This window comes from Salmo salar, chromosome ssa25 (genome assembly GCF_905237065.1).
Source record: "Salmo salar chromosome ssa25, Ssal_v3.1, whole genome shotgun sequence".
Taxonomy (NCBI): Eukaryota; Metazoa; Chordata; class Actinopteri; order Salmoniformes; family Salmonidae; genus Salmo; species Salmo salar.
Genome location: NC_059466.1, coordinates 48649192 through 48662550, shown reverse-complemented (window position 1 = coordinate 48662550; position 13359 = coordinate 48649192). Strand labels below are relative to the sequence as shown.

The 13359-nt window shown below is 48.3% G+C and overlaps 1 protein-coding gene across 3 annotated transcripts in view; it reads left to right on the top strand.

Annotated features, from left to right (window-relative positions):
- Positions 1 to 13359, top strand: part of LOC106586904 (FHF complex subunit HOOK interacting protein 1B) — a 106585-nt gene that overhangs the window by 90700 nt on the left and 2526 nt on the right. For all 3 annotated transcript variants that reach the window (XR_006762022.1, XM_045707819.1, XM_045707818.1), the window contains exons 10-12: positions 942 to 2375; positions 5067 to 5245; positions 11105 to 11270. Coding sequence is in view for 2 of the 3 variants with exons in the window: in XM_045707819.1 (XP_045563775.1) it covers positions 942 to 2375; positions 5067 to 5245; positions 11105 to 11270 (1779 nt within the window). In the remaining variant the exon portion in view is untranslated. The remainder of the gene's footprint in view (positions 1 to 941; positions 2376 to 5066; positions 5246 to 11104; positions 11271 to 13359) is intronic.

The window sequence follows — 13359 nt, the reverse complement described above, 5'->3', positions numbered from 1 at the left end:
ATCTCTCCATCTCCCTCCTCAAATCTCTCCATCTCCCTCCTCAAATCTCTCCATCTCCCTCCTCAAATCTCTCCATCTCCCTCCTCAAATCTCTCCATCTCCCTCCCCAAATCTCTCCATCTCCCTCCCCAAATCTCTCCATCTCCCTCCTCAAATCTCTCCATCTCCCTCCTGACTCTGCCTCTGTCCCCGATCCCTCCTTTTCTTGATCTATTTACCAAGAAAAGCGAATGTGCTTTTACAGAACTTTTATTTAAACTATGTTTGGTAGAAATAGGATGTTTCTTTTGGTGTGGCGGCAATGATTCTGCCGTGGAGCAGCGCCGCGCTTAAATGAATGCAGAGGAAACGCTGCCATGGTGTTGTGTTAAGAGTTGGATGAAGTTGAACTAGAAGTGTTAAAGGATAACCATGACTGACGTTCCTCCCTGTTATGTGCTCTTTGTCTCCGTCCGTCTGTCTCTGTCTGTCTGTCTTCCCTTGTCTGTCTTCCCCTGTCTGTTCTGTCTGTCTTCCCCTGTCTGTCTGTCTGTCTGTCTTCCCCGTTTGTCTGTCTGTCTGTCTGTCTGTCTGTCGTCTCCCTCTGTCTGTCTGTCTTCCCTTGTCTGTCTTCCCCTGTCTGTCTGTCTGTCTTCCCCGTCTGTCTGTCTGTCTGTCTTCCCCTGTCTGTCTGTCTGTCTGTCTTCCCCTGTCTGTCTGTCTGTCTGTCTGTCTGTCCCCTGTCTGTCTGTCTTCCCCACCTGTCTGTCTGTCTGTCTGTCTGTCTGTCTGTCTGTCTGTCTTCCCCGTCTGTCTGTCTGTCTTCTCTGTCTGTCTGTCTGTCTGTCCCACCTGTCTGTCTGTCTGTCTGTCTTCCCCACGTCGTCTGTCTGTCTCCCCCCGTATGTCTGTCTGTGTCTCTCTCTATCCGTCTCTCTGTCTCTCCCTGTGTCTGTCTGTAGTACTGAACAGTCCCAGCTCAGAGTCTCCTGTACACTCCAAACCGAGCACTCCGTCCCGCCTGGCCCTCTTCATGCGCCAGCAGAGCACTGCACTGCCCTTCAACACCTCCCCCACTGAGACGGTCCCCTCGTCCCCCCGCGGGGGCCCTAGCACCCCCCTGTCGCCAGACAGCCCCATGCACCCCGTCCCAGAGGGGCTGGACTGGGAGTCGGGGTACCTGGAGTACCTCAGGGACGCCCGTAGGGGAGTAGAGCTGTGCTCCTGGGCCTGCCGGAACTGGTCAGCCCCCTACGACGGAGAGGACCCCTCACCCAACACGGCCCCTCTACCACCCCCGCCCCCCACATCCAACCCCTCCCTGACCATGTTCCCAGAGCACTTCTCCTTCCAGCAGGGAGGAGGTGGTGGTGGTAGTGGTGGCGGTAGTAACTCCCACGGCCAGCAGAGGGCAGCGGTGGTAGCAGCAGCCCGGTCAGAGTGGAGCCGTACAGAGAGGGACAGTGGAGAGTGGGACGTCACCATCGGTAAGAACAACTGTACTATCAGCCTCACGCCCCGCACCAAGAAACGCAGCCTGCAGAGAGAGGATGTCCACCTCCCTCCTGACTCTACCTCTGCCTCCGTCCCTGACCCCTCTGCTGCTCCCCACCTCCCCTCCGGCCCCTCCATAGGCCCTCACCAGGCCATCTTCAATGGAACGTCGTCAGGGGGTCAGGAGGACGGGTGTCCAGACAGCCAGGATGGAGGGATGGAGGTTAAGAAGGTGAAGAGAGATTTGGGGGAGCAGCGGCAGCACCCAGCGGGGGTGGGGGACTCTAGTCAGAACGTTGCGGTAGGTGCCAGCCCTACCCCGGCCCCTGCCCAGTCCTGTGGGCCCCTACAGGTGTTGCACAGTGAAGGGAATAGATGTGTGACTGGGGAAAACTCCAGGTGTCTTCCATCACACATACAGAGTCACACCCAGGATCAACCTGCTCCGTGGACTCCAGCACCCTGTACCAACTCCTCCGACGTCAGCCTGACCCCTCAGGTCCCTGGATCGGTACCTCCAGAGGCAATGCTCTCTACCCAGTCAGAAGCAGTGGAGCGGCTGATCTCTGAGCTCCTGGATGGGGTTGGACCGGGGGAGGGAGGGCAGCAGGGGCCTGGAGACTCCAACGGCCAGGGCATCAGCATCGAGGCCTTTACCCAGGAACTCCGGGAGCTGGAGGAGAGGGTGAGGGAGAGGAGCAGGGGGGTCGGGCTTCTCAGACAGCTGGAGGAGACTACCAGAGAGCCCGACTCAGAGGAAGCGCTGCCCCCTTCGCCCCTGGATGCTGACCTGATTGGGACTGGGGCGGGGGCTGGAGTGGAGCCCAAGGGAGTGGGGTCAGCTGTGGGGCAGTTCAGCCCTGCCAGGCCTCTAGGACAGCCATCCTCTCAGCCCTACACAGGTGAGAAAGACCACACTACAGTGTCATGTCTATCACACTGTTGATATTGTCTTTTCTCAAGTTGTTTGTGGGGATGATGTCAGTTGCGAAATATTGATTTGGTGTTTGATGTTGGAGGATATTGATTTGATGTTGGAGGATATTGATTTGATGTTGGAGGATATTGATTGATGTTGGAGGATATTGATTGATGTTGGAGGATATTGATTGATGTTGGAGGATATTGATTTGATGTTGGAGGATATTGATTGATGTTGGAGGATATTGATTGATGTTGGAGGATATTGATTGATGTTGGAGGATATTGATTTGATGTTGGAGGATATTGATTTGATGTTGGAGGATATTGATTGATGTTGGAGGATATTGATTGATGTTGGAGGATATTGATTGATGTTGGAGGATATTGATTGATGTTGGAGGATATTGATTGATGTTGGAGGATATTGATTGATGTTGGAGGATATTGATTGATGTGGGAGGATATTGATTGATGTTGCAGGATATTGATTGATGTTGGAGGATATTGATTGATGTTGGAGGATATTGATTGATGTTGGAGGATATTGATTGATGTTGGAGGATATTGATTGATGTTGGAGGATATTGATTGATGTTGGAGGATATTGATTGATGTTGGAGGATATTGATTGATGTTGGAGGATATTGATTGATGTTGGAGGATATTGATTGATGTTGGAGGATATTGATTGATGTTGGAGGATATTGATTGATGTTGGAGGATATTGATTGATGTTGGAGGATATTGATTGATGTTGGATGATTCTCAATTGTTTTGACTTTTAATGTTGGTTTTATATATATTTTTTGAAATGTTGGACTGTTTGGTGTGACTAAATGAATACTGATAGTTTGGTGTGACACAGTAAATTAATAACTGACTGTTTTACAGTGCCTTTGGAAAGTATTCAGACCCCTAGACTTTTTCCACATTTTGTTACGTTACAGCCTTATTCTAAAATGGATTCAATTGTTTTTTTCCCCTCATCAATCTAAACACAATACCCCATAATGACAAAGAAAAAACAGGTTTTTAGACATTTTTGCAAATGTATATATAAAATTAAAATCTGAAATATCACATTTACGTAAGTATTCAGACCCTTTACTCAGTACTTAGTTGAAACACCTTTGGCAGCGATTACAGCCTCAAGTCTTCTTGGGTATGACGCTACAAGCTTGGCACGCCTGTATTTGGGGAGTTTCTCCCATTCTTCTCTGCAGGTCCTCTCAAGCTCTGTCAGGTTGAATGGGGCGTGTTGCTGCACAGCTATTTTCAGGTCTCTCTCGAGATGTTCGATTGGATTTAAATCCGGGCTCTGGCTGGGCCACTCAAGGACATTCAGAGACTTGTCCCAACGCCACTTCTGCGTTGTCTTGGCTGTGTGCTTAGGGTCGTTGTCCTGTTGGAAGGTGAACCTTCAACCCAGTCCTGAGGTCCTCAGCGCTCTGGAGCAGGTTTTCATCAAGGATCTCTCTCTACTTTTCTCCGTTCATTTTTCCCTTTATCCTGACTAGTCTCCCAGTCCCTGCCGCTGATGCTGCTACCACCATGCTTCACCGTAGGGATGGTGCCAGGTTTCCTCCAGACGTGACGCTTGGCATTCAGGCCAAAGAGTTCAATCTTGGTTTCATCAGACCAGAGAATCTTGTTTCTCATGGTCTGAGAGTCCTTTAGGTGCCTTTTGGCAAACTGCAAGTGGACGTGTCGTGCCTTTTACTGAGGAGTGGCTTCCATCTGACCACTCTACCATAAAGGCCTGATTGGTGGAGTGCTGCAGAGATGGTTTTCCTTTTGTAAGGTTCTCCCATCTCCACAGAGGAACTCTGGAGCTCTGTCAGAGTGACCATCAGGTTCTTGGTCACCTCCCTGACCAAGGCCCTTCTCCCCCGATTGCTCAGTTTGGCCGGCGGCCAGCCCTAGGTAGAGTCTTGGTGGTTCCAAACTTTTTCCATTTAAGAATGATGGAGGCCACTGTGTTCTTAGGCACCTTCAATGCTGCAGAAATGATTTGGTACCCTTCCCCAGATCTGTACCTTGACACAATCCTTTCTCAGAGCACTACGGACAATTCCTTTGCCCTCATGTCTTGGTTTTTGCTTTGACATGCACTGTCAACTGTGGGACCTTACATAGACAGGTTTGTGCCTTTCCAAATCATGTCCAATCAATTGAATTTACCACAGGTGGACTCCAATCAAGTTGTAGAAACATCTCAAGGATGATCAATTAAAACAGGATGCACGTGAGCTAAAGTTCGAGTCTCATAGCTAAGGGCCTGAAAACTTAGATTTTATATATATATATATATATATATATATATATATATATATATATATATATATATTTGCAAATAATTCTAAAAACTTGTTTTCAAATTGTCATTATGTGGTATTGTGTGTAGATTAATGAGGACATTATTTTAATTTTTTTTAACATTTAGAATAAGGCTGTAATGAAATATTGAAAAGGGGGAAAGGGTCTGAATACTTTCCGAATGCGCTGTATATTTGATGTTTGGTGTGGCACAGTAAATTAATACTGACTGTTGCTTCCTTTTGATATTAAGTGTTGCCTGTTTTTTTTTTTTCATGTTGGATCTAGCCTTCCGTTAGTGTGCCGGTGCACCCTCTCCCATCCATTCTCACGTTCTCTCCCTCTCCCGTCAGGTCCGTTTATGATGGTTCTGTTTGCCAAGCTGGAGAACATGCTCCAGAACTCTTTGTATGTGAACATCTTGCTGACAGGGATCCTGTGCCAGCTAGCCTGCTACCCTCAGCCCCTGCTCCGATCCTTCCTCCTCAACACCAACATGGTATTCCAGCCCAGCGTCAAGTCTCTCATACAGGTAGGAAGACATCGCTGTGTTCCTGGTCTGGTAGAAAGTCTCTCTCATACAGGTAGGAAGACATCGCTGTGTTCCTGGTGTGGTAGAAAGACATCGCTGTGTTCCTGGTCTGGTAGAAAGTCTCTCATACAGGTAGGAAGACATCGCTGTGTTCCTGGTCTGGTAGAAAGTCTCTCATACAGGTAGGAAGACATCGCTGTGTTCCTGGTCTGGTAGAAAGTCTCTCGTACAGGTAGGAAGACATCGCTGTGTTCCTGTTCTGGTAGAAAGTCTCTCATACAGGTAGGAAGACATCGCTGTGTTCCTGGTCTGGTAGAAAGTCTCTCATACAGGTAGAAAGACATCGCTGTGTTCCTGGTCTGGTAGAAAGTCTCTCATACAGGTAGGATGACATCGCTGTGTTCCTGGTGTGGTAGAAAGTCTCTCATACAGGTAGGAAGACATCGCTGTGTTCCTGGTCTGGTAGAAAGTCTCTCATACAGGTAGGAAGACATCGCTGTGTTCCTGGTCTGGTAGAAAGTCTCTCTCATACGGGTAGGATGACATCGCTGTGTTCCTGGTCTGGTAGAAAGTCTCTCATACAGGTAGGATGACATCGCTGTGTTCCTGGTCTGGTAGAAAGTCTCTCATACAGGTAGGAAGACATCGCTGTGTTCCTGGTCTGGTAGAAAGTCTCTCATACAGGTAGGAAGACATCGCTGTGTTCCTGGTCTGGTAGAAAGTCTCTCATACAGGTAGGATGACATCGCTGTGTTCCTGGTCTGGTAGAAAGTCTCTCATACAGGTAGGAAGACATCGCTGTGTTCCTGGTCTGGTAGAAAGTCTCTCTCATACAGGTAGGAAGACATCGCTGTGTTCCTGTTCTGGTAGAAAGTCTCTCATACAGGTAGGAAGACATCGCTGTGTTCCTGGTGTGGTAGAAAGACATCGCTGTGTTCCTGGTCTGGTAGAAAGTCTCTCTCATACAGGTAGGAAGACATCGCTGTGTTCCTGGTCTGGTAGAAAGTCTCTCATACAGGTAGGAAGACATCGCTGTGTTCCTGGTCTGGTAGAAAGTCTCTCATACAGGTAGGAAGACATCGCTGTGTTCCTGGTCTGGTAGAAAGTCTCTCATACAGGTAGGATGACATCGCTGTGTTCCTGGTCTGGTAGAAAGTCTCTCATACAGGTAGGATGACATCGCTGTGTTCCTGGTCTGGTAGAAAGTCTCTCGTAGAGGTAGAATGACATCGCTGTGTTCCTGGTCTGGTAGAAAGTCTCTCATACAGGTAGGAAGACATCGCTGTGTTCCTGGTCTGGTAGAAAGTCTCTCTCATACAGGTAGGATGACATCGCTGTGTTCCTGGTCTGGTAGAAAGTCTCTCTCATACAGGTAGGAAGACATCGCTTTGTTCCTGGTCTGGTAGAAAGTCTCTCGTACAGGTAGGAAGACATCACTGTGTTCCTGGTCTGGTAGAAAGTCTCTCATACAGGTAGGAAGACATCGCTGTGTTCCTGGTCTGGTAGAAAGTCTCTCTCATACAGGTAGGAAGACATCACTGTGTTCCTGGTCTGGTAGAAAGTCTCTCGTACAGGTAGGAAGACATCGCTGTGTTCCTGGTCTGGTAGAAAGTCTCTCTCGTACAGGTAGGATGACATCGCTGTGTTCCTGGTCTGGTAGAAAGTCTCTCTCATACAGGTAGGAAGACATCGCTGTGTTCCTGGTCTGGTAGAAAGTCTCTCTCGTACAGGTAGGATGACATCGCTGTGTTCCTGGTCTGGTAGAAAGTCTCTCTCATACAGGTAGGAAGACATCGCTGTGTTCCTGGTCTGGTAGAAAGTCTCTCATACAGGTAGGAAGACATCGCTGTGTTCCTGGTCTGGTAGAAAGTCTCTCATACAGGTAGGAAGACATCGCTGTGTTCCTGGTCTGGTAGAAAGTCTCTCGTACAGGTAGGAAGACATCGCTGTGTTCCTGGTCTGGTAGAAAGTCTCTCATACAGGTAGGAAGACATCGCTGTGTTCCTGGTCTGGTAGAAAGTCTCTCATACAGGTAGGAAGACATCGCTGTGTTCCTGGTCTGGTAGAAAGTCTCTCGTACAGGTAGGATGACATCGCTGTGTTCCTGGTCTGGTAGAAAGTCTCTCTCATACAGGTAGGAAGACATCGCTGTGTTCCTGGTCTGGTAGAAAGTCTCTCTCGTACAGGTAGGATGACATCGCTGTGTTCCTGGTCTGGTAGAAAGTCTCTCTCATACAGGTAGGAAGACATCGCTGTGTTCCTGGTCTGGTAGAAAGTCTCTCGTACAGGTAGGATGACATCGCTGTGTTCCTGGTCTGGTAGAAAGTCTCTCTCATACGGGTAGGAAGACATCGCTGTGTTCCTGGTCTGGTAGAAAGTCTCTCGTACAGGTAGGATGACATCGCTGTGTTCCTGGTCTGGTAGAAAGTCTCTCTCATACAGGTAGGAAGACATCGCTGTGTTCCTGGTCTGGTAGAAAGTCTCTCTCATACGGGTAGGAAGACATCGCTGTGTTCCTGGTCTGGTAGAAAGTCTCTCTCATACAGGTAGGATGACATCGCTGTGTTCCTGGTCTGGTAGAAAGTCTCTCTCATACAGGTAGGAAGACATCGCTGTGTTCCTGGTCTGGTAGAAAGTCTCTCTCATACAGGTAGGAAGACATCGCTGTGTTCCTGGTCTGGTAGAAAGTCTCTTGTACAGGTAGGATGACATCGCTGTGTTCCTGGTCTGGTAGAAAGTCTCTCATACAGGTAGGAAGACATCGCTGTGTTCCTGGTCTGGTAGAAAGTCTCTCATACAGGTAGGAAGACATCGCTGTGTTCCTGGTCTGGTAGAAAGTCTCTCATACAGGTAGGAAGACATCGCTGTGTTCCTGGTCTGGTAGAAAGTCTCTCTCATACAGGTAGGAAGACATCGCTGTGTTCCTGGTCTGGTAGAAAGTCTCTCATACAGGTAGGATGACATCGCTGTGTTCCTGGTCTGGTAGAAAGTCTCTCATACAGGTAGGAAGACATCGCTGTGTTCCTGGTCTGGTAGAAAGTCTCTTGTACAGGTAGGAAGACATCGCTGTGTTCCTGGTCTGGTAGAAAGTCTCTCTCATACGGGTAGGAAGACATCGCTGTGTTCCTGGTCTGGTAGAAAGTCTCTCTCATACAGGTAGGAAGACATCGCTGTGTTCCTGGTCTGGTAGAAAGTCTCTCATACAGGTAGGAAGACATCGCTGTGTTCCTGGTCTGGTAGAAAGTCTCTCTCATACGGGTAGGATGACATCGCTGTGTTCCTGGTCTGGTAGAAAGTCTCTCATACAGGTAGGAAGACATCGCTGTGTTCCTGTTCTGGTAGAAAGTCTCTCATACAGGTAGGAAGACATCGCTGTGTTCCTGGTCTGGTAGAAAGTCTCTCTCATACGGGTAGGAAGACATCGCTGTGTTCCTGGTCTGGTAGAAAGTCTCTCTCATACGGGTAGGATGACATCACTGTATTTCCAGGCAGATGTAGGGGTTTGTGTGATGTTTACTAAGTAGCTGTCATCTTGTAAACGACCATATTCTGCCACAAGGGTCAGTTGCCCATCTCTCCTAATCTCTTGCCCTAACATCACCTGGCTGTCCTCTGCTGTCCTCCATCACTCTTCTTCGCTCTGTTCCCTTCAACTGCTGACCACTTTCTCCTCTGACCTCTGCTGCTCTCTCAATGGACTGTTTATACAGTGCATTCGGAAAGTATTCAGACCCCTTGACTTTTTCCAGATTTTGTTACATTACAGCCTTATTGTAAAATGGATAAAAAAAAATTTTCCCCTCATCAATCTAAACACAATACCCCATAATGACAAAGAAAAAACAGGTTTTTAGACATGTTTGCAAATGTATATATAAAATTAAAATCAGAAATATTACATTTACATAAGTTTTCAGACCCTTTACTCTGTACTTTGTTGAAACACCTTTGGCAGTGATTACAGCCTCAAGTCTTCTTGGGTATGACGCTACAAGCTTGACAGACCTGTATTTGGGGAGTTTCTCCCATTCTTCTCTGCAGATCCTCTCAAGCTCTGTCAGGTTGGACGACGCTATTTTCAGGTCTCTCCAGAGATGTTCGATTGGGTTCAAATCTTAGTTTCATCAGACCAGAGAATCTTGTTTCTCATGCTCTGAGAGTCCTTTAGGTGCCTTTTGGCAAACTCAAAGCTATCATGTACCTTTTACTGAGGAGTGGCGTCCGTCTGGCCACTTTAGCATAAAGGCCTGATTGGTGGAGTGCTGCAGAGATGGTTGTCCTTCTCGAAGGTTCTCCCATCTCCACAGAGGATCTCTAGAAGTCTGTCAGAGTGACCATCAGGTTCTTGGTCACCTCCCTGACCAAGGCCCTTCTCCCCCGATTGCTCTGTTTGGCCGGCGGCCAGCTCTAGGAAGAGTCTTGGTGGTTCCAAACTTCTTCCATTTAAGAATGATGGAGGCCACTGTGTTCTTGGGGACCTTCAATGCTGCAGAATTTGTTTGGTACCGTTCCCCAGATCTGTGCCTCGTCACAATCCTGGCTTGGTTTTTACTCTGACATGCACTGTCAACTGTGGGACCTTATATAGACAGGTATGTGCCTTTCCAAATCATGTCCAATCAATTGAATTGACGACAGGTGGACTTCAATCAAGTTGTAGAAACGTCTCAAGAATGATCAATGGAAACAGGATGCACCTGAGATCAATTTACAGTCTCATAGCAAAAGGTCTGAATACTTATGTAAATAAGGTATTTCTATTTATTCTTTTTTATACATTTGCAAAACCTTTTTTCGCTTTGTCATTATGGGGTATTGTGTGTAGATTGATGAGGAAAACATTTAGTTTAATCCATTTTTGAATAAAGCTGTAACGTAACAAAATGTGGAAAAAGTCAAAAGGTCTGAATACTTTCCGAATGCACTGATGTCAGAATAGCTTGAATGTCAGAATAGCTTGAAGCCATACGGCTGTATGTTTTTTGTAATGATCAGATTACTTACCATCTCCCTGTCTCCTCATTCCCCTTCCTCCTCTCTTCCCCCTCTCTCCCCTGCATTCTCTCTCTCCTCTCTCTTCTCTCTCCCCTGTCTTTTCTCTCTCTCTCCCCTGTCTTTTCTCTCTCTCCTCTCTCTTCTCTCTCCCCTGTCTTTTCTCTCTCTCTCCCCTGTCTTCTCTCTCTCTCCCCTGTCTTCTCTCTCTCTCCCCTGTCTTTTCTCTCTCTCTCCTCTCTCTTCTCTCTCCCCTGTCTTTTCTCTCTCTCTCCCCTGTCTTCTCTCTCTCTCCTGTCTTTTCTCTCCCCTGCATTCTCTCTCTCCTCTCTCTTCTCTCTCCCCTGTCTTTTCTCTCTCTCTCCCGTCTTCTCTCTCTCTCCCCTGTCTTTTCTCTCTCTCCTCTCTCTTCTCTCTCCCCTGTCTTTTCTCTCTCTTCTCTCTCTCTCCCCTGTCTTCTCTCTCTCCCCTGTCTTCTCTCTCTCTCCCCTGTCTTCTCTCTCTCTCCCCCGCCTTTTCTCTCTCTCTCCCCCTGCCTTTTCTCTCTCTCTCCCCCTGCCTTCTCTCTCTCTCTCCCCTGCCTTTTCTCTCTCTCTCCCCTGCCTTTTCTCTCTCTCTCTCCCCTGCCTTCTCTCTCTTCTCTCTCTCCCCTTCCTTCTCTCTCTTTCCCTTGCTTTTTCTCTCTCCCCTGCCCTCTCTCTTCCCTCTCTGCCCTCCCTCCTCTCTTCTCTCTCTCTCTCCCCTGCCTTCTCTCTTCTCTCTCCCCCCTGCCTTCTCTCTCTCCTTCCTCCTCTCTCTTCTCTCTCTCCCCTGCCTCCTCGCTTCCCACTCTCTGTCCCCCGTCTCCCTCTCTCTCCCCTGCCTCAGGTTCTGGGCTCAGTAAAGAACCGCATTGAGGTGTTTGCAGCGTCCCATGAGGACTTCCCTGCCATGCTGAGGAAAGCCCAGCGCTACCTGGTTGCCAGGGGCAAGGTGGACTGGGCCGACTCTTCCCCCATGGGGGTACCCACCCTGCGACGCTCTGATTCCCTGGGTGAGAGACACACACACACACACACAGCGTGTAGTAGCCCATTGGAAAGCTCGAGAGAATGAATAATGCAGAGGCTGTGTTGTAGTTGATTTGTGGGAATTGTGCCATCTGTTCACAGGGTTACTGGGTTGAATGGAATTGGCTAGGCAGCAGCAGGGAGGGTGTCTGGATGGTTCTGGTTTGGCTGCTACTGTCTGGACAGTTCTGGTTTGGCTGCTACTGTCTGGACAGTTCTGGTTTGGCTGCTACTGTCTGGACAGTTCTGGTTTGGCTGCTACTGTCTGGATAGTTCTGGTTTGGCTGCTACTGTCTGGACAGTTCTGGTTTGGCTGCTACTGTCTGGACAGTTCTGGTTTGGCTGCTACTGTCTGGACAGTTCTGGTTTGGCTGCTACTGTCTGGACAGTTCTGGTTTGGCTGCTACTGTCTTTATAGTTCTGGTTTGGCTGCTACTGTCTGGATAGTTCTTGTTTGGCTGCTACTGTCTGGACAGTTCTGGTTTGGCTGCTACTGTCTGGACAGTTCTGGTTTGGCTGCTACTGTCTGGACAGTTCTGGTTTGGCTGCTACTGTCTTTATAGTTCTGGTTTGGCTGCTACTGTCTGGATAGTTCTGGTTTGGCTGCTACTGTCTTTATAGTTCTGGTTTGGCTGCTACTGTCTTTATAGTTCTGGTTTGGCTGCTACTGTCTGGATAGTTCTGGTTTGGCTGCTACTGTCTGGATAGTTCTGGTTTGGCTGCTACTGTCTGGATAGTTCTGGTTTGGCTGCTACTGTCTTTATAGTTCTGGTTTGGCTGCTACTGTCTTTATAGTTCTGGTTTGGCTGCTACTGTCTTTATAGTTCTGGTTTGGCTGCTACTGTCTGGATAGTTCTGGTTTGGCTGCTACTGTCTGGATGGATAGTTCTGGTTTGGCTGCTACTGTCTGGATGGATGGTTTTGGTTTGGCTGCTACTGTCTGGATGGATGGTTTTGGTTTGGCTGCTACTGTCTGGATGGATAGTTCTGGTTTGGCTGCTACTGTCTGGATGGATGGTTCTGGTTTGGCTGCTACTGTCTGGATGGATGGTTCTGGTTTGGCTGCTACTGTCTGGATGGATGGTTCTGGTTTGGCTGCTACTGTCTGGATGGATGGATGGTTCTGGTTTGGCTGCTACTGTCTGGATGGATGGTTCTGGTTTGGCTGCTACTGTCTGGATGGATAGTTCTGGTTTGGCTGCTACTGTCTGGATGGATAGTTCTGGTTTGGCTGCTACTGTCTGGATGGATAGTTCTGGTTTGGCTGCTACTGTCTGGATGGATGGTTCTGGTTTGGCTGCTACTGTCTGGATGGATGGTTCTGGTTTGACTGCTACTGTCTGGATGAATAGTTCTGGTTTGGCTGCTACTGTCTGGATGAATAGTTCTGGTTTGGCTGCTACTGTCTGGATGGATGGTTCTGGTTTGGCTGCTACTGTCTGGATGGATGGTTCTGGTTTGGCTGCTACTGTCTGGATGGATGGTTCTGGTTTGGCTGCTACTGTCTGGATGGATAGTTCTGGTTTGGCTGCTACTGTCTGGATGGATGGTTTTGGTTTGGCTGCTACTGTCTGGATGGATGGTTCTGGTTTGGCTGCTACTGTCTGGATGGATAGTTCTGGTTTGGCTGCTACTGTCTGGATGGATAGTTCTGGTTTGGCTGCTACTGTCTGGATGGATAGTTCTGGTTTGGCTGCTACTGTCTGGATGGATGGTTCTGGTTTGGCTGCTACTGTCTGGATGGATGGTTCTGGTTTGGCTGCTACTGTCTGGATGGATGGTTCTGGTTTGGCTGCTACTGTCTGGATGGATGGTTCTGGTTTGACTGCTACTGTCTGGATGGTTCTGGGTAGGTGTGGCTGCAGCAGTCAGCCAGGGTGGTGCAGCTGGTCATCTGACACTGGTTATTACATCATCACTGTCTCTAGTGAACCAGTCTAGAACTGTGTTCTGGCCACATTAACAAGCACACACACTATTGACCAGGCAGCTAACATGTACCCATGTCTATATCTGCACGTTTAGAGTTTTAAACTGACATAACAGACCTGTTTTAAACTGACATAACCAACC